General features: G+C 40.6%; 2 protein-coding genes across 4 annotated transcripts; both read right to left on the bottom strand.

Moving 5' to 3' along the window:
- Positions 1-582: 582 nt before the first annotated feature.
- Positions 583-9,602, bottom strand: rab1ba (zRAB1B, member RAS oncogene family a). Its single transcript, XM_028428764.1, has 6 exons — positions 9,297-9,602; positions 5,610-5,682; positions 5,377-5,472; positions 3,911-4,006; positions 3,607-3,738; positions 583-1,242 (listed from the first exon to the last, which is right to left on the bottom strand). The coding sequence occupies exons 1-6, from the start codon at positions 9,308-9,310 to the stop codon at positions 1,048-1,050; spliced, it is 606 nt and encodes a 201-aa protein (XP_028284565.1). The 5' UTR covers positions 9,311-9,602; the 3' UTR covers positions 583-1,047.
- Positions 9,603-10,000: 398 nt separating this feature from the next.
- Positions 10,001-18,861, bottom strand: LOC114451129 (ephrin type-A receptor 3). 3 transcript variants are annotated; one of them, XM_028429695.1, is made up of 15 exons: positions 18,711-18,861; positions 17,273-17,334; positions 16,290-16,908; positions 15,693-15,848; positions 15,191-15,520; positions 14,624-14,771; positions 14,403-14,494; positions 13,993-14,106; positions 13,730-13,810; positions 13,566-13,658; positions 12,779-12,900; positions 11,975-12,084; positions 11,555-11,714; positions 11,325-11,461; positions 10,001-10,717 (listed from the first exon to the last, which is right to left on the bottom strand). In XM_028429695.1, exons 1-15 carry the CDS (start codon positions 18,799-18,801, stop codon positions 10,381-10,383), a joined length of 2,652 nt encoding a protein of 883 aa, XP_028285496.1. In that variant the 5' UTR covers positions 18,802-18,861; the 3' UTR covers positions 10,001-10,380. The 3 variants fall into 3 exon arrangements, 2 of the variants coding, with proteins under 2 accessions (XP_028285496.1, XP_028285497.1); XM_028429696.1 differs by having other exon boundaries at positions 16,290-16,691; positions 18,711-18,850; XR_003672179.1 differs by having other exon boundaries at positions 10,579-10,717; positions 11,536-11,714.
- Positions 18,862-21,048: the final 2,187 nt, after the last annotated feature.

Raw genomic sequence — 21,048 nt, 5'->3', positions numbered from 1 at the left:
AGACACTGTAACTGCATCAAAACTGACAGAAAATAAAGAGATTGATGGCAGTTTTAGAATCTTTTTGAGATAATGCTCCATAAACATACAGAGATAGGAGGAACAAGAAGAGAAACTGTCGGGGAATAACTGAAACAAGCCAAGTCAGCATATTTGTTTGTAGCTAGCTCACAGCTAATGTCTGTACAGTTGGTACACCGGCTGGAAAAAAGCATACTGCTGAAACATGAACTAAAAAAAATTCTGCTCTCTGAAAGTGGATCAGAAGTTGAAAAAAAGAGGACAGATGGAAAGGGCTTTTCCTGGACCCTCATCAGAAAACAGCAATGATGAGTCACTGTTAGCAGGATGCTGCTATTCAGGAAGATGTCCTGCTGTGTACAAGCATCTAGGGTGCATGACTGTGTGAGTTTGTGTGCAGGTAAAAATATCAGGGAGAAAGTTTGCAGGCTGAGGTGGGATGAGGAGGAAGAGCTGCCGTAAGATGAGCTCTGTACAAACGGACACAGCCTGAGGAAAAATGTGGCCAAAAGACTTAACCCATGCCACCCTTCTACAGTATGTGTGTGTATTTTGTATTTGGTGTGTGTGTGTGTGTGTGTGTGTGTGTGTGTGTGTGTGTGTGTGTGTGTGTGTGTGTGTCTAGAGATAAGCTCACTGCTATCTAAACCTAATCTTCCACTGCCTCCATTCCACTCTAAATCAATACCAATCTTCCCCCGTATCCGCTTACTTTCTGTCTTCTTGGCAGAAAGTTAAAGTTGTCTCTGTTTCTGCCCCACTCCCACGCCCACCCTCACAGGCTGGTTGCCTTCTTCTTTCTGTTGTTTGGACCTTAATGTTCTTGTAATCTTTCAGTTTACTCCTGTTTTTGCCCTGTGTGTCCAGGCAGCTGGAGTCAGGGAGGTGGGTGTCGTTCACAGGTGTAATGGAGGAATGGTGTGGGGACTATTTGGGATGATGGAAGATAACTCAGTAATGAGAAGAAAGGGAGATTTCAGCAGGGATGGTACAGGCCAGGGTGGTAGTGGGGAAGACGAGGGCCCTTTAACAGCAGCCTCCTCCAGACTGCCTGACGGGGGTACTCTCAATTTTTAGGTTAGGTTTGTCGCCGCCAGCTGTGGCCCCAGGGCCCATGCGCTTCTTGATCTCGGCTGCCATGGTCATAAAAGCCTGTTCCACGTTGGTGGCGTTCTTGGCGCTTGTCTCCAGGAAAGGGATTGCCAAAGAGTCAGCAAACTCCTACCAGGACAGAGGAGAGGAAACTAAAAGTGAAACACTGATACTGACTGAGACTAGTGGTCTATGACATGTGCAGACAGCATTCTTGTAGATCATGCAGCCTAAAATGTGATTACTGAAACTTAATAGTCAAACCATTCTAACTTATGATACCATAGACGCAGAAGGTACTAGATATACTGGAATGTGGAATGACAGCAGCAGGCTGTCCAATTCAATCTATGAAGGACAGTCACCAACAGACAACATTACTATTATTATTATTAGTACTTTCCGGACTTTAGGTCGCACCGGAGTATAAGACGCACCAGCCAAAAATGCGTAATGAAGAAGAAAAAGACATATATAAGTCGGACCAGACTATTAGTCGCACCAGCGGGCCAGCGTAAATCACTACGTTTTTAGCGTAATGTTGCGTCTTGAATTCCTCTTAACCTAAGTGGTGCAGCTGAATGGCATTGAGAGTGAGACACACGCATTTCAACAAGTTCTCACACGGAGAAATGATTAGCTTCACAGCACAGAAACTCCTATAAACATCCTGTAAATAAGTAATAGGCAGACTACTGTGCGCTCATATAGCTGTCTGGAATTAGCGACCTATCGTAGGCCTGTCACGATAACAGATTTTGCTGGGCGATTAATTGCCAAGAGAAATTATTGTGATAAGCGATAAAATTGTCGTTTTGAGACCATGTTCAACTAATATAATAAAGACATATAATGCAAGTACACCTTTTTAAAGATCAATATACTTTCATTTCTAAAGAACATTTAACACTGGAAAGGCCCCAATCATCAACATTATTATGATTTTTATTGTTATTATTAATGATATTAATATTAATGTTGATATTATTATTATGAGTAGTGGTAGGCCTATTACCATGGCTTATCTGAGCATAGTCAATGGAGTTCAATCCAACTAGCACGTCATGAGCAACAGAGAGCCAAACAGCACGCACTCTCTAGCTGCTGGTGGGAGTGGGCTCACCTGTATGCACATGTGTTTGTGTGCGCACGTGTTTGCGTGTGTGTATGCGCATTGGGCCGCTGTGTGCAGACAGCTGCAGTGAATTTTAAAAACGCCACCATGTAGACAGAAACACATAAAAGAAACTGATAGCAGAGATGGCACAAGAGGACTGGGCAAGAGAACTAATGTGTGGCGCTGCAGCGAGTGCCGCCAGTAAGAAGGCAGCGAACTTCACTCGTACAACACGGACTCTCTCTGATAGCACGTTGTATACATAAGCATGTTTAGTGTCGTGGTGAATTGTGTCGAAGTGTTGAACCGGTGTTGTGCAGCTTCACAGCTCTCTGTGTTGCTGTAACCAGCGTCCAAGCCCTGCAGCGCTGTGACGCACCGTGGCGACGCAGACAGCGAGCTGTCCGTGGTCTGCACAGAACATCCCGTAAACATTACACAATGAGTTAAAAAATAAGAACTACCTGTTGATTTGACACATTTTAAGACATATTAAATCCGACGGCCGGACTTTGCACACCTTATACGCTACGACGCACCGGAGTAACGCCTTTTTTCATCCAGCCTCTTTGGCAGGGAGAGAGAGAGAGAGGAAAACAAACAAGCGCGCAAATGTAATTTATCGCGGCCGAAAAACTTATGGAGCCCATTTAATTTATCGTGCAATTAATTGATTTACTGTTTATCGTGACAGGCCTAACCTAACGACCTCGGCTCAGCTGCAAGCACATGAACGTGAGTGTCACCTATGCTCGGAATGCAAAGTGTGGACAAGCTGGTGGACAAGAACCGTCAGAAGAGGGACAGAACAGCTACCATTATATCTGTAATGGGACGTCAGGACACAAGGCTAACTAATTGTATATTTTTTCATATATAAGTCGCACCCGAGTATAAGTCGCATACCCAGCCAAAGGATAAATAAAAGTGCGACTTATACTCCTGAAAATACGGTAGTATTAACCCTATCCACCCCACGGCTTTTTAATGCACCCAAATATAAAAGCATATAACACTGTACTAACCATATAAAAAAAAAATCATATTGCATATCAAATTAAACAGGAGAAACTCTACTACAAGCACATATAAGCCATATTTACACACATCAAACATAACTTCAACACCATGCAAATCAATTATCACTCGTCAAAATAAAATTCTCATATCAAAGTCGACCCACTTGCCACATGGTTATTGCTAGCTCTGTGATACTTCAAGTCACACAAACAAACAAGGTGTGAAGTGTTCTTAGCCGAATATATCAGTTATTGTAAGTTATTACATATTACATAATTGATTTTTTGCTTTTCTTTCTAACATGAATCAAAGTATCATAGTACATTAATGTTAATTTCAATAAAAGAAGCAGATACCTTGGCTGTTGTGTAGTCCACCACTTTCTTAGTGGTCAGGTCACACTTGTTTCCCACCAGAAGCTTGTTGACATTTTCACTGGCATAGCGGTCGATTTCCTGAAGCCACTGTTTGACATTGTTGTAGGACTCCTACCCAACAAGAATGTGCAGATGAATATGAGTTTTTTTACACCCTAATGACTCAGCATGGAAGAAATGTATTTGAAATAATAAAAGATTAACACCTGCTGAGACCTATAGCAGTGCAGTAAATGCTGTCATTCTGATATTTACTATATGTTGAAAAGATATGCTGACTCACCTGATCTGTCACATCATACACTACTATGATGCCGTGGGCTCCGCGGTAGTAACTGGAGGTGATGGTACGAAACCTCTCTTGACCTGCAGTGTCCCACTGTGAGACACAGACATGAGGAAAGGAGAAACACGGATGTTTATGAGTTAAGTTATAAGATGCTTACTGTGCCACTGGCTGTTGAGTTTTCTTTTCTGAGGCTAATTGCCAGGCATCAGTGTATTATTGTCTCTTAATCCTTATTAACAACTATTTTTCATTCTGCTCTGCACTAGGAATATCACCAGAACTGATACAGTACCTTTGGATACCAAAATTCTGAAACATGCATACCCAGGCGGCGAGTGTCATGTGGTGTATATATGTTGTTGTTGTTGTTGATGTTGTTTCTTTGTTTCTATTATTACATACATAATTGCATGCATTGTCAATTATTTGATTTCTATGTCTGTAAAGGACATGCACTGGATTCTTTTGTAGCTTCTTCCTGAGATCAGATATTTAAAGTTAACATTCTTCTGTTTCAACTTTGAAGTCCTAAGCCTAACTCTATTAATATTTGACACACCAGGGGGAAAAACTATGTGAAAGAAATCACTTGTTTTTTTTCTTTGGTGACTTAACGTGTTTAAGACCAGCATACCGGCACTGAAAGTTAGCGTGGCATTTAACAAGAGTCATTAGGACTTTAGGCTTCTTAGAGCTGAATTTTAAAGATATTTAAATATGTTGTTGACATTTAAAGGCAAAGGATTCCTACCCCTCCACAAAGTTATCTGGCAGACCTTTTACTCCTCAGTCCTGTCCAACCCTCAACATTGATAGTGCTCCATCTCCGATCACTTGATCACGCAAGTTTCTGTGAGACCTCATGTCTGGAAGCACCACTATGAAAATGTTACTACAAACAGCAGGTGTGTGGCCTCACAGTCAAACTGGCCACAACAGGTTTTTAAAATCATTAAAGAACTGTCTAGTGTGTAGCCGGGCTGACAAGGGTACAATGGCCCTTATTCTCAGATTAAACGACTCGGTAGTCTAATACGTTTTGTCCCTTTTTCAGTGCAACCTGTCTCTTTCTCACTATGAACAATACCTATCTTCATGACAATACAAGTCTGGTGCCTCTGTCTATAGCTTCTGTGTAAAGTGCTCAAACATCTTCAGGGTGACCAGGCTAAATAAGTGCTAAATAAATAATACAATAAAATAATTACAAAACATATAGAGAATAGAGTGTGGTTTAGCTTTGCCAATATGTATAAGGCAGAACAATCTGGAATCCTTTGAGATGGCACAGATTGTTCCCTTAACTAAACTGATCCAGTTACAGCTTAGTTTGAATGCAAAATGTGAACATACTCAAACAAAATAAGTCTCTCATTTGTTTTGATAACAATAGCTGGATTTAAGCCTTGGCTTAAGTTAAGGTTACAGAGAATGTTCTGTCTGTGTGGGTGTGTACTCACAATCTGCAGTTTAATGGTCTTGCCATCCAGCTCGATGGTGCGGATCTTAAAGTCTACTCCGATTGTGCTAATGTAGCTCTCAGTGTAGGTATCGTCCTGCAAATAAAAAGGAAAAAAATGGGACTGGGTCAGATCAACAGCAGTATTGTTAAACACAGAAGGTTGCAACTGGAACAGAGACATTTACAGGCAGTAATGAAAAATGTTTTACAGTGTGAGGCAGGGCTACTTACTGCGAAGCGCAGCAGAAGACAGGACTTTCCTACTCCAGAGTCTCCAATGAGCAGCAGCTTGAACAGGTAGTCACTGAAATTAAAGTAAAGGGGTCAGATATTGTCAGTACCAGTGTTGGTGATGTTACCTGAACACAGACACATTCCAATATTTTACTACTCTCTTGGTTAGCATTAGCAGCTGACTGATAAATAGGTTGATATTGGTACATGTATCTGTTTCAGTGCATGCAGACATTTTGGCCAATATATAAAAATTAATTTCTAAAAACATAATGCGAAAATACGTCTACTTAAAACACTTAAAACACTTCAGTGTTTAAAAGACTCTTGGCATGTCTACATTGCTTGGTAGCAAGCATGAGGTGGAAAGTTAAAATAAACAGTAACAATATATATTTAAGTTGACTATATGCCCCTGACGATAATCATGTTTCATATGCTTGTATGTATACAATATATCAATTGATATATTGATATTAGCATATTAAACTCCATACTCAATTTCGCAATACTCTCTGACTGACAACAATAACAGAACCACACAGACCACCCCTCATACCATCCAATCAGTAAGAGGAAAACAACATCACATGAATCTAACACAGCTAGACAGCTGTAGAGAATTGCCCAATGCATGTGCTATTCTTGTGTCATAAGAAATCGAGACCTGCCATATATCGCAGACTGACACTTGATCAACTGACAATATGACACAAATACTGAAGGTAACAGCAATTGTGCAATCGGGCTGGTTCACATTTCACATATAGCTTCTGTTGATTTAGACTAACACTGAAGCCCACCACAACATTTAATCAGTTCATTTCTACAACAAACACCCACACCATCTTCAGTGTACATACTGTTAAGTAACCTATATTTTGACTGGGCCTGGACAGAGCACAAATGAAGCTATACATGAAAATAGTTCTGTAAGCTAGGGCATTAAATGTTCTCAGGTTTTCATCCTCAATACCACTCTATTTTCCTTTAAAAATGACAGAAATCTCTATTAACATGATATATTGTAGTCTATAACAATTATCAGCAGATATTACTACTGATACAAGAAAATAATAATGAAATAATTTATTTATTTCTGAAACATGGGGGACAGTTTTTATACAATTCCTCTATCTACAAAAACAGCCTAAAAAAAGCTATATGTGGAATGTGAACCAGCCTGATTGCACAATTGCTGTTACCTTCATTAAGCCTAATCATTAGGCTTAATGTTTTTTTTTTTTTTTTTTTTAAATAAGGAAGTGACAAGTTGGTGCCACAAAACTGCCCACCCACCTCACCTCACCTCTTTGTCCAGACCTACATTAACCAGGAGTAAGATGGACTTGCAGCCAAGATGGCAATGCCAGAAGCCTGCTAAACTGATCCATATTTATCATTTAAATATTTAACTTAAATGTATGTTGCATTCTGACTATGTCCACTTTGTCCTTGTGTTAGTGAACAAGTCATGTTTTTATGCACGTGAGCAACTGATTCATCTTGTTGTGGTTGTGAGCAACAAAGGAGATTTGTGCTTGGGCAAGCCAACAACTTGTGCGGGCTAGAATGACTGAAGCAACATTGCAATGTCCCTTTTTCTATGTTATTTAGTATGCCGGAAAAAATAACTAATATGTTTAAATACAGATTAAACTTGTTAGTACCAGAATTTTCAAATAACATCAGGTCACATTTTCTAGTATGCAAGTCAGCATCATTTTCTGGCTAATTCTACCCAGAATCCTGTGTGTAGAGAAAGATGTCACATGACTTAGCTGCCAATGAGACATTGAGACTTTAGTAACAACAGAACTCTGTGAACCCAACGAATGTCTTCTGAGATTAAATAAATGTAGCACAGATCATTTTTTCCACAATATTTAAAGTATTTGAGCAATGAGGTCAAAGTTCAAGAAAGCATCTTATTACTTGCAGCCTGTCTCTCTTGAATGCAAACTGCATGCACATTTAACATGTATTTTTGAAAGGACAAGTAATATGTAAGTAGAATAGAATATAGGATATTGAAATAGAGAAATATTTAAAGCTACATATATGTAGTCTGGGAACACAAACATATTTCTATACTATACTGGAAATCTAATAAAACATTTTGCCTTCTGAGATGAATCTATATTAATGCAAATTATTGTTTAAAAAAAATTAAAGCTGGCTATAACCAAACAAGTGTGAATTGTTGTCTTCTTTCAATAAGTATGTGGCCAAGTGACTCAGTACAGACTGGTTTCCCTGGTGTCCCTAACACAAACAAAGAACGTGTCATACAGAAAGACGGTAAACAACAGTCTAATGCATTCTTCAGGCATCAGATATTTGCAATGGTTAAGTACAACAATACAGTGTACAGTTAATACAGATGCATGCCCTTTAAATACATGTTCTATATGCAATATTAAGGCAGCTTTAACTAGAGAAAATAGTACACGGTGTGTTAAATACAGATTAAAATTGTTGTTAGTACCAGAATGTTCAAATAACATCAGGTCACATTTTCTAGTATGCAAGTCAGCATCATTTTCTGGCTAATTCTACCCAGAATCCTGTGTGTAGAGAAAGATGTCACATGACTCAGCTGCCAATGAGACATTAGTAGACTTTAGTAAAACAGAACTCTGTGAACCCAACGAATGTCTTCCTAGATTAAATAAATGTAGCACCAGTCATTATCACCAATTGTTACGTACAACAAAGTAGGTGTACAGTTAATACAGATGCATGGCCTTTAAATACACGTTGTATGCAATATTAAGGCAGCTTTAACTAGAGAAAATAGTACACGGTGTGTGCAAACATACATACATATTGTCTGCTAAGGGTGTGGAGGTGCTAGCTAAGCTAGTTGGACAGGGTTCCATCAAATTCAAAAGGGAAGCTTCAGCTGTGGGCACCGAGACAGAAGGGACTGCGTCAGTGTGGGTTTCAACACCGAGCGAAAGATTCGGTGACAGCAGGACGTGTCCTCCCGTTTCAGGGCTGTGGGTCAGCCGTCTAACATCTGCTACCAACGGTATCGTCTAACGAAAGCCCTGTCACACTCCACGATGGAGAGAGGCCAATTTTGGCATTCCATCTGCCATATTACACAGCAGGTAGAGCGCGTTTAAGAGCTGGTATGCCTGTTTAATCCGGCAATAAGCAAGTAGAATTGTTATGCGAGTAGGGAAATAGTCACCACAAACTGTCGGAAAATGCACCCGTCCTATAGTAAATATCTGACCATAAAGGCGGGGGCGGCACGGGTCACTAAGCCTACTACTGTTACTTCACTTCTCCATGTAACGTTATTATGAGGATAACAATACTCGCATTCATTGTAGTTTTGGACTAGAACGTTTTCCTCCGTGTAGTTCGCCCGCCCACACTGGACCGATCGTTCGTATGTCCCGTGAAAGGACGGCCGCCGTAACCGACACAGTGAAGCACGAGAGCTGTCAGCTGACATTCAGGGAACACGTTAGTGGAACTGACACATTAAAGAAGCTGTCCGCGCCCTGTTCTCCACGGCCGGCGAACTGCTGTCTGCCACCGAATATAACCACAGGACAACTGGCCTATTATCTGCATAAGCGTATATTCAAAAACAGATATTATTAGCTTTATTCTGACTGAACACAACATAGGCCATAGACATGAGAGAATGTTTATAATATAACTCACTATTCGGGATTCATCGTTTCACTTAGGATGTGTTTTTCTGTCGGCGAAGCGACTCTTCCTTCCTACTCCGGCGAAAAAGATGACTAGTAGGTCCGGGTATACAAGGCACTAAGATGGCTGTTTATCGTCTCCGTTACTGTCTCCTGCTTCTTCCGTTATGTTCGACCTTTATCGTTTCATATATCCTTGGTTTCAGCGCACATATCCCCGTTTCCTCTAGCTAGGCTGGTATTTTTACTTCGTTTTCTGTCTTTCTGTGTCCGTTGCTTGTTAAAGATTCAAGATGGCTGCGCAGGTGCGGTAGTGACGAAGGGTGACGTGTCATACGGACTGATTATGAGGGGGACAGGGCTGGGATTCGTAGTTTTTTTTTTAAGAAAAGAAAAGAAGGTACGCTACAAAACAACTTCTACAGGCACAAAACAGTCACCTTTATAAGCTGCTCCATCAAAATTCCAATTTTAATTTAAAATAAAAAACACCAATGTTACTATAATCCACTATCTGCAACAAGTATTATTAGTCAATACTAGAAAAGAGAATTTCCTGAAGAAATGTATACATACAACAAAGTATTTTTCACCTCTGAAAACGTATGTTCACAATTATAGTGAACATACGTTTTCAGAGGTGAAAAATACTCTTATGCACTGCTAGATAAGATCATACAACAAATGCCAAATAAACAGTTCGCTTATAGAACATACTGAAAGTAATACCTTTTATTTTTTTCTTTAAATTTACATTTCATCATTTGTTTATTTTACCAATACTAAGTGTAAAGTAGGATTGGTCAGGAGACCAGACAACAGCATCAAATACTGTGTGAACTATTTATTTTTGCTTTAAGCATTCACAAAATTTCAAGCTTTTCTTTCACAACTGACTTACAGTAACACTTACAGTAAGTAGCAAAAATACAAAACATACCAAAAAAAGGTAACAAAGATGTTTTTAACTTGCACACATCAGTGGCAGTGGGTGCCTGTCTTCTCTTAGTTTATAAAGGCCTATTGTACAACATCTGTCTTTCTTTGTTGCACACACACACACACACACAGTTCATTTGTATCATTGTCTTTTTTCAGTCTTTATCATCTGATTCAACAGCTGATCCACTAATATGCTTGAGGTAGCCATCCTCATCCATGTCCTCGTCCCTGGCTGCAGCAGCTGCAGCAGCAGCTCCCACAGGGGACGGCCAATAGGTATTTGTTGATTTTCCCCCAGAGTCTGTCTGTGGATCCTGAGAGGCAGCAATAGCAGCAGCAACCTCCAGGCCCTGGTTAATATAACTGGCCTCCTGGCTGGCCTCCAGGACCGGCAGCTCCGACAGAAGACCTTTCAGTTCTTCAGCCAGTTCCCTGAAGCCAGGCCTCTGGGCCGGCTCCCTGTCCCAGCAGCTCCTCATGACTTCATAGCTGTGTATGAGAAGAGTAAGAATGAATAAATACTGTAGATTTATGACATAGTAGTCTAGTTGTGGCTTGCTTACTACAGTAATGTGCACAGTGTTATAAAGGACAATGTATAGTGTATAGCTCTGGCTGTCTATCTATGTCCACAGATGTTTGTCCCTGTCCACTGAAGACAGATAGGTGATAAATGTGCAGCTTTTCTGTCTTTGTAAAGACATACCTGTAATTGATGTCATGAAGTCATTCTTACATGTGCTGTGATACTGACTGGAAAATGAGGCAATCAGATAGTGTCGGAAAGCTCCTATAATTCAGTGGTGTTATAATGATAAGTACTAGAGAGTTTAAATCATAGCTCATCAATGCTCTGTCATGTGAGTGTGACAGAGCGTTTAAGCCCCACCCACACTAGAGAGGACAGTAGTCCATAGTGCTCTACTGAGTACAGAGTAATGTTTCATATTTGCAGGAGGTGTTCCTAGCTACAGTAGTTTGCTAACATAAGATCATAGCTATATGGTGTCAAAAGGGAGCATAGGTTTAAGAGTATGATATTCTATAATGTTTCAAAAATGAGCAGATATGTTTTTGAAAAAGCACAGGAACTCACAGTTTCTGATCACAGTCTTCAGGTAGTTTGAGCCTGTGTCCAGACTGAAGCAGATCCAGCAGTTCATGGTTGTGGATTCCAGGATAAGGAGTCCTCCCTCGGGATACAATCTCCCACATGGTCACTCCAAACGACCACTGACACACAGGGACAAGAATTCTCTGATTCGCATGCCTCAGATTCACACGACTGTCTGAATAGGGGCTTTTACCTCTCCATGTCAAACTCACCACATCACTTTTGGTGGTGTATATGGACTCAGACAGGCTCTCTATAGACATCCACTTGATTGGCACACGGATAACAACTCTCTGACGGTAGTAACTGCTGTTGTAGATTTTCTTGGACAGGCCAAAGTCAGCTACACAGACCCTAAGGTCATCACCCAACCTGTGCATAGAAAACATATGAATCTTCTAGAATTCTCTCTGAACTCAGATCAAAGAACAAAATCTGAGTCCTGATACTATTTTTTATACTTTTGCTCCAACACACAGATCTCAGTCTGAGTCATTGAAACTTTAAGCAGCTTCCTTCCCAGATACAGACTATGGTAGAATACCAATAGCTGAGGAACAGAGACACAGTCATATGTGAACAAGGAGTCCTTGATTTCGAATCCCCCTCCCATCTCCATCTAACAGACTCACATGCAGTTTCGTGCAGCTAAGTCTCTGTGCAGAAACCCCCGGGAGCTCAAATAGTCCATCCCTGATGCAATGTCGATCATGAAGTGCAGGAGACTCTGGTGGGGTACAAACTGGAAGAGGATTCACACCAGTACACATACATGCTGGATTACCACGTTACAACTCAATGTGTTGACAAGTGCAGCCTGTGTGTGTATCAGGTTCTATTTGATTATGCAGCAATGGCTGCCACAGTTAGCTATGTTTTTCATGCTGCTGCTGAAGCGTTAGCCAGTATTGGATATCTGTCACTATCAGCTCGCAATATTTATATTATTATAGCAGCAGTTTGTCAAAGCAACCAACAGATAAACTGCTACTGTTTAATTATTAGCTTTACTCAGTTAGCATCTGGTCTGTGTTCATCATATGGAACTGAAAGGGGGTAGCGGAGTGTAAAACTGGTCAAACCAGCTGCATACAGGGACATTCTGTATTTAAGATTAAGATTAATTTTATTAATCCCTATAGGGGAGTTTCATGCAGGAATTCAACTCACAACTGGCAATTACTGTGAGACTATGACTTTACAAACAGAACTGCAATGTCCTGTCTGTCATGATTCATATATTCATCCTCGCTTGCTGTCACCTGCTTGTTGTCCCTGCCAGGTTACAGCTGAATAAACAGATATAATACACAGATTATCATTTAAATGATTTGGAAGAGGCACCATAGCAGCAATTACAATGATTGTTGTGAGTTGTTGTTGAACCTCTTTTGTGTATGTGCACATGACAGCATGTGCTTGTGTGTGTGTCTCACTATTGGTAGATCACCAAAACGTGTAGCAATGAGGAATCGGCGCAGGTCTCCATGCTTCATGTAGGGAAGGATAACCAGAGGGACAGGCAGAGAAGAGTCCTCCTCTCTCTGTAAAGTGACCCCTGCAGTACAAACACACACATCTCACACAGGGTGGCTCCTGCTGCTACATGGTGGTTTAAGGATTGAACGTGGATTTAGAAGTTGACATAAGGGAAATGGTATTGCCAAAAAAAGGCTTCATATAAAATGAAATAAAAAAGCTTATCTAAGGAACAACTGGTTCCACAGCTTTAAACAATGCACAGTGGGAAGTGGGATAATAAGCACACATACACACCCTTTCCTCTTTTTAATTTTTTTCTCTTCCTATGTTTTCACTTTTGAAGTTGAACATAATAGGATCATCTTTGTGTGTGCTTCCACCTAGTGGACATTTTCTGCTTCAGCAGAGTAATTTCCTCTGGTTTCTAGATTGTTCTTCAGATGGTAACGAGGATGGTGTCTTAACCAGAAAAAAAAATGAGATAACACTTCATGTTGAATATGAACAGTGCTTTGGTGGGTAAATTGATGTCCACTCAGGCCCAGATATAGCTGGAGAAAATTAATCTTTTAACTTCTCTTGGGAGGTGTTTGATTATGACATCTATCAGAATGTACTACCTATGTTTAGTGATGTTTGGTTGTTGGATAAGTGGCTCTGCTGTTGTGATGTTCCCAAGAACTCACAATTGGCCTGCAACCTCTGTGTCTGTTAACATTTCTTAATAGTAGAAGTTGTTACCCAGTAGCCTGACCACATTATCATGATCAAAGTTCTTCATGATCTCTGCCTCTCTCAAGAACTCATGCAAGTCTTCCTGGTTGTAGATTCCCACTAGAGTAAGGACAGAGAGGGTTATGAATAAGAATCTAGTTCTGGTGAAGAGCTGGACTTTCAGTACATACCTCTCATTGTCTTTACAGCCACCTTAATGCTCATGCCTTCTTCTGGTGTAAAAGTTCCTTCATACACTGAGCCGAACTCTCCTGTGGTGCAGGACAGAAGACCGAGTTTTAGTTCCACATTAAGAAAAGCTTGATATTCTCTGCAATTAGGTGAAAATCATAAATCATTGAAAGTGTATACATCAGCAATTAGCTCAAATGTGTGCATGTCACTGTGTTTGCACATTATTAGTTCTGCTTTGCAAGGCTAACACAGGACTGACCTTTTCCCAGTTCCTTGCCCAGGGTTAGCTTGTTTCTTTCTACCAGTACCTCCTTCAGACTGTCCAGCAGGCTGCTGCTAATCCCCCCCAACATCTGGACCACATCCTGAGCCACTGAGGAACAGAGAATCAAAGCAATCACATTTCAAATCCCTCTGAGGAAGGATACAGGTACATCGATGATTAGCTTTTCTACTGTACACTATTGTGATCTCACAATAATCCAGATCTCTTCAGTTTTTTTATAATTATTTGAGTGTTTTATGCTTGAAGGGTACATAACAAGCACAATGACCTTTTTTTGGTAAAAGCAATGGCCTAAATTTGAATTTTTAGCTAGTCCCAACATTCATTATGCTCAGTATGCTAAGGAAACAGGTGGATAGACATGATGAAACAAACACACTCACTGTTGGTTTGCTGAGGTGCAGTGTCCACCGTGTCTGGGCGTCGATAGGATGTTCCAACATTCACCGGTAAAAGCATTATTGCCTGTTCTGACCTGTAAGAAATTGTATGCCATTGTCTCGCAGTGAATCCTTAGGATTACATGTAGCATGCTATACATATATATCATAACTACAGTACGCAACAATCTGCATGCAGGGGGAGGAGTAGGTGATATTCTTACCTGAGTTTAGTGTAGTTGCGCCGCATGAAACACACCACACTGAGTATTACGAGCAGCACACTGCCTGACAATAAACCCACTGCCAGCCATGCAAAGCGCCGACTCTGCTGCTGAGGAGCTGGTGTTACTACATTAGGAGGAACTTTCCCTGTAAACACAATGCATGCATTTAGATTTAGAGGCTAGGGTTCAGTTTAGGATGAAGCATCTATCAATCATCATCTATTTAGCAGATATCAGATGAACAATCTGCTGAAAATCAGTGACTGTATGTTGGTTGTTTTCCATCTTTATAAGATAAATATACAGATGATCACATCTTGCACCATGGGTTGCCATTATGGTATTCCATATAGGGATGCTGATTGGTCTTACATATCTTAAAGCCAGGATGCTTTTGATTCTACCTGTGTGCCCTGCTGTTAAGTCAACAGTCTCTTAATACCAAAGTTTCAGGTTCAACTAAGTTGACCCATTTTAAACTGGAATTGGTAACTAATTTATGCTGCAGGTCAGTGATGACCTGAGCACAGAACTTTGAGATGTGATGACACGAGTCAGCCTTACATAATCTATGAATTGTAAAAGTAGCAGTGGATAAATGTGCCACGCCTTGGAGGGCAGAGATGTCATTCCAGGCTTGCACTGACAGTCTGTAGTCATGGCGTGGGCTCAGTCCCATGATTCTGATGGATGTGTTTGTCAGCTCCATCGGGTCTGGCAGGAAAACCACATCATCATTACATGCTTCCCACTGCCTGGTCTCTTTCTTCTCACACTTCACATGGTATTTCAGTTCCTCTCTGCCTCCTCTGTCATGGGGGGGGCTCCACGTCACTGTCAGCACTGAGTCATTGTGATGTTGAGCTGTTAGGTTCACCGGAGCAGAGGGTGGTTCTGTGAAAACATGGTTGAAAACTTTTCCCTATATGTTGAAACTTTTCTATCTACTATGTACACAATAACTTTCATTGCTGCTGCCACCATTGGTGATGTGCAAAGTCGCCATTGTTTATAATTTGTCATTCGTGCATTTCATGTTCCAGTATTCACACTCAGTGTTGCTTACTGGTGCAGCCAAGGTCATAGGGGTCAGTTGGCAGTCGGCTGAAACCATTCAGACAGTTGCATCTTTCTGATCCCTCTCTATGGGTCCCTGTATTCGCTGGGCATAGCCGGCATCCTCCGCTCTCATTGGCTGATTTGTAGTAGCCCATCCTGCAGGCTGGAGAGATAGAAAGTCAGTCACTAACAGCTTCACAAACCCCAAGGCCAAAAGAGCACCATTAGATTCAATATATTAAAGAAACTGATAAGAACTGTCTGAATCACTAGGTCAGTAATGCTATGCTCAGCAAACATGGCTGCCATTTGAAAGAGGTTGACATCAGATCATTATTTTTAACCCAGTTAGGTCAAATTTTCCAAAAGCTATGATTCACAAGCCAAAACCCAACATTTGCGTCATATAAGTAATAAGTTTCGCTTCCATGGTAAACGTGGCATTGTGAACATTGGTTGAGCAATGCCACCAAAAATAAAAACAAACTGAGAAGGAAATGTTAAGAGGAAGTGAAAGTCCTGACTTGTCAAATCTGTCTGTCCAAGATTAGTTTGACCAGCATATATAAAATTATTTTATGTCAACTGTTGGCGTTTTCCATACCTTCACAGAGGTTGTCCATGACTTGATGCCCAAGTGCACAGGTGCATCCCCCCTGCAGTGGCCCCCACACTCCCTCCTCAGTACATGTCCGCACAGGCGGAGAAACCTCAACAGCTCCTTTCACACAAGACCCCAACTGGGACTCTGACCCAGCTGCTGTTCTCCCAAACGAGACGAGTTGGAACACAATGTCAGGGCACCTCCTGTAGTACACTCTGATGGATGTCATGAACAAACACCTCCCCGAGAAGGAGAAGCCCAGCTGGAAGCCTCTTCTGGTAACTGAGCCCAGGCTCATCGGCTGAGTGTGTATCAGATGGTCAGGTACTTGGCTATTGGGAGGTGAACTGTTCCAAGTGAATGTTGGAATGGAGATGTCTCGAACTTCATTATTCTGAAATGCTGAGAGAGGAGTGTCTTTGTCAAAAAGGTGAACCTGCAGTGTGCTCAGGTGACCTGATGACTCCTCTTCTTGTGCAGCTGTAATTTCCATCAGTAGATAGTGGGCATCTTTACGCTCTATCCACTTGCTTAATATAGTTCTCCTAATTGTTCTTCCACATGCTTGGAGCACAGGCACAGGATTCTCTGTACTAACACGCAGATGGACTTCAGTCCACTGTAAAGACGGAAAAGAAGCATACATACACAAACACTGTAAAATTTTACCACAATATGTTATGATGCCATGCAACATATGATACTTGTTACAATGTGACAGGTTATGATGAGTTATGTTGAACGTGTTTTGGAAGAAAATATTTATAACGTCTTACACTGTAACTTTAATATTATTGCAGCAGGTCCTAACAGGTTTAATAGTAGCTTCTACTGCTTACCAGCTCTGCTCATGTTTAAATGCACTATTTAATGCTTTTGGGTGCAGTGGGCATATCAATTAAAAGTTCATTTGTTTTCAATAGATGTAAATGAAACACATCTTATTAGAAAAATGAAATGTTTTCCTCATTAACCACACTTACTTCTCCATGGGGTTGAGATGTCCATTGCAGGCGGGCCTGCTTGTCAGAATGGAAAATCTCCACTAAAACAAAGGAGGTAACACACAGCAAAGTTATGAGGCAGACATGTTCCTCAGCACACAGTTGTTTTGCATTGATCAGGGTGGTACCTAAAATAGTTTTCTATTATTAAATATAAAACCGTTACAGTAGATTAACTTCAGTGGAAGGGAGAACAGTTCTCACAGTGATGGAGGCAGAGACACAATTTTTAAATGGCAAGAATATGTATTCTAAATTCCAGAGTCTGATGAATTATGAATTTTTATGCCCAATAATTGCTTAATAAAAGTAAAATATTATAATTGCAGCATATTGGTGAGTACTGTATTGCTTACATATAACATGATGAACTAGAAAAGGGCATTTCCTGAAGAAAATGCAAATTTGATTGCTGCAGCTGAAGCATTGCTTGGAATGCTGATGTGAAGGATTTGTTTTAAGACTAAAATGGAGTCTGTAGCTTGAAATTTGTAGGAGGAGATACATTTGGCAGATTACCCTCGTTGAAGGGCTCTCTCAAAGACTCCCATGTTAAAAATGACACAGAAATTGCTTAATATTTGAAAAATAATAATTTTTTTTTAAAAAACTTGAAGTTGACCCGGAATGTCCTCTGTGAAATTAACATTTTGATAGTTCAATGTATGCTGAAGGTACGCTGCACCAAAAAATGTACGGAAGAATAAAAAAGAAGAAGAAGAAGAAGAAGCAACGGCAATCAAACTAAAAAATGGTTGTGAGGGACAAGATTATACTGAAAATGGGAAACGACAACAACATTAACTTTCTAGCAATGTATTTCACAAACTAGAGAACTGAGCTTTAAACTATGTATTATATCTTTGTGTTTTTTACAAAAAGAAAACAGAGATGCCCACATGAGTTTAAATAGATATTAAATATATTTATAGTATGTGAGTGAAGCTCCAATTTATATCAGTTTGTCTCATTTGCAGTTAGAGAGTGGTTGTTTTGAAAGAATATGACATCTAGAATGTTTTATTATACATAACACCATTCAGACTAAGTTTTGCAGTGTACTGTAATACTTTTCTGCTCTTATATCTAGGTAAAACATCTGTAACAGTTATATACAGTAGATGAATAGATGATAAATGTGGTTTATTATTATCATTCCTATTATTTGTAATACTTTTTGACAGTTTAAAATTGAGTATAATATAAAAAAAATTCTCTGTTTTTATTTTATTATCAAACAAGCACCTGAGCCACAGCCACCCTCAAAGTTCACAACCTTTAGTATTTAGAAGTTTTCACTGACTCACACACTGTGGAGTATTTTGTCTTGCCTACATTGTGTTGCTGAACACCTCCAAACAACCCTGGAATGTGGCTGAGAAAAACCATCCTAAATGTAAAACACCTGAGCACTCACCTTCCTCTGTCTGTGTGTCACAACCACCGCTCCATGTCCACATCCACAGCAGGGCTAATGTGGGCCACAGCATGCTGTTAGACACATCCATCTTTACTACTTCCTATGAGTATAGCTCACAATCCAGCAGTGACATCTAGCCTATCACTCACTCAGCTGAGTGTTTACATCTACTTGTGTCAGAGGAATTTGTTCAGAAAGGGGCCCTCCTCCTCTGGAGAATACGCCTACATACTTTGGCCTCACTGATTTCCTGTGCTGTGACAGCTCTTTTCATGAACACAGTGTTACTGCAGGCACCAGTCACAGTACAGTAGTAGGGAAATAACAGCTACAAACTAATATGGTATATAGCTAACATGGAGTTAATGTGCAGGACACATAGCTTATTCTTACAAACAACGTACCTATAAATTGAATCAGATTGCTGAAGAGCTCATAAAACAAACAAAAGACAATTGACACTAGCAGGTGCCTCATATAAGAATCAGAATCAGAAAAACTTTATCAATCCCAGAGGTAAATTTTTTAAGTAGGAGAACAGCATGGAGCAACAGAAACAGGCTGCATATGCATCGACACATGCGCACAATACTAATTAATACTGATTAATCACTAATTATGTGTGATTATTAACTTTCCAACATATTTATAGTGCATTTATAGGTTACGTCAAGTGTTGGAACGAAATCTCTAAAATGGAGAGATTTTATGTTTTTACAAGTACTTTTAATGCCTTAATGTAAAATCTGTTTTGGTAGGTTTATTCTTTTATTTCTCATTCTGATTGTCATTCTGATGTAGATTAGCTGCTGTGCTTTGAATCATTGTTCTGTTGCATGACCCAGCTTCCACCAAGCTGTCAGACAGATGGTCTCACATTTGTCTCTAGAACTTAAATATTACTCATGCAGAAATTGACTGCTTTGTCAACAACACTGCAGACACATTACACTCAGTCTTAAACAGGATTGCTCCACTGAAGAAGAAGAAAACTACAAACCAGAAGAGGCTAGCTCCGTGGTACAACTCAAATATCTGATCACGGAAACGGATTACACGAAGGATGGAGAGGGAGTGGCAGTCCTCTAAATCAGATGACTCCCAGAGGGCCTGGAGAGACAGTTTGCTGACGTATAAGAAGGCCCTTCGCAAAGCTAGGACAGCCTACTATTCATCACTAATAGAAGAAAACAAGAACAACCCGAGCTTTCTCTTTAATGCTGTAGCCAGGCTGACAAAGAGCCACAGCTCTGTGGAGCCTCGCATTCCTGCAGCTCTTAGTAGTGAAGACTTCATGAGCTTCTTCAACAATAAAATCACCACTATTAGAGGACTAATCAACCACAATCTCTCTGTGACTGCTGAGGATACACCGCCACTTCTGGAAACGGATCCTGATCTAACTCTGGACTGCTTCGTGCCCATCGGCCTCCCTGAGCTGACCACCAGCATCAGGAAGTCTAAACCTACTACCTGTCTTTTGGATCCGATCCCATCACGGCTCCTCAAAGATGCTATTCCTCTGATCGGAGACTCTATATTAGGACAGATCAACTTGTCTCTGGAAAGAGGATATGTACCACAGGCTTTTAAAACTGCTGTGATCATTCCAATACTTAAAAAACCTGGACCCGGACGTCTTAGGAAACTACAGACCGATCTCCAACCTCACCTTTATCTCAAAAATACTCGAAAGAGCTGTGGTAAGTCAGCTAAATGACCACCTGCATAGGAACAGTCTGCTCAATGCTTTCCAGTCTGGATTCAGAGCCCATCACAGCACAGAAACAGCACTGCTCAAAGTCACCAATGACCTCCTCATGGCATCGGACCGTGGACTCGGCTCTGTACTCGTTCTACTGGATCTCAGTGCGGCCTTCGACACAGTAGAACATCGCATCCTGCTACACAGATTAGAACACAAGATCAGGATTACAGGAACAGCACTGTGCTGGTTTAAATCATATTTATCTGACAGATTTCACTTTGTTCATGGGTACAAGGGTTAATCACGGTGTTCCACAGGGTTCTGTGCTCGGACCGATCCTGTTCACCCTCTACATGCTCCCTCTAGGAAACATCATCCAGAAGCACGGCATAAACTTTCATTGTTATGCTGATGATACCCAGCTGTATTTATCCATGAAGCCTGAAGACGACGAGCCGCTAGTCAGACTACAGGCGTGTCTAAAGGACATAAGGGACTGGATGTCCCCCAACTTTTTACTATTAAACTCGGACAAGACTGAGGTCATTGTTTTTGGACCTAAACATCTCAGAACTAGATTATCAGATAATACTTTCTCTCTGGATGGAATTACTCTGGCCTCCAGTA

This window comes from Parambassis ranga, chromosome 18 (assembly GCF_900634625.1).
Source record: "Parambassis ranga chromosome 18, fParRan2.1, whole genome shotgun sequence".
NCBI lineage: Eukaryota > Metazoa > Chordata > Actinopteri > Ambassidae > Parambassis > Parambassis ranga.
Note: the sequence above shows the minus strand (reverse complement) of the source record. Positions and strands in the feature narration are given on the sequence as shown.

What these genes read in the sequence shown, in the direction of transcription:
- rab1ba (XM_028428764.1), bottom strand. An exon ending in GTCTTCTGCTGCGCTTCGCA is followed by an intron (nt 5,473 to 5,609) that starts GTAAGTAGCCCT and finishes TTTTATTTGCAG; the next exon opens with GACGATACCTACACTGAGAG. An exon ending in TGTATGATGTGACAGATCAG is followed by an intron (nt 3,739 to 3,910) that starts GTGAGTCAGCAT and finishes CTTGTTGGGTAG; the next exon opens with GAGTCCTACAACAATGTCAA.
- LOC114451129 (XM_028429695.1), bottom strand. Translation starts at nt 18,801, where the DNA reads ATGGATGTGTCTAACAGCATGCTGTGGCCCACATTAGCCCTGCTGTGG. An exon ending in CATCTCAACCCCATGGAGAA is followed by an intron (nt 16,909 to 17,272) that starts GTAAGTGTGGTT and finishes CCGTCTTTACAG; the next exon opens with TGGACTGAAGTCCATCTGCG. An exon ending in GAAGACTGTGATCAGAAACT is followed by an intron (nt 10,718 to 11,324) that starts GTGAGTTCCTGT and finishes TCTCATACACAG; the next exon opens with CTATGAAGTCATGAGGAGCT.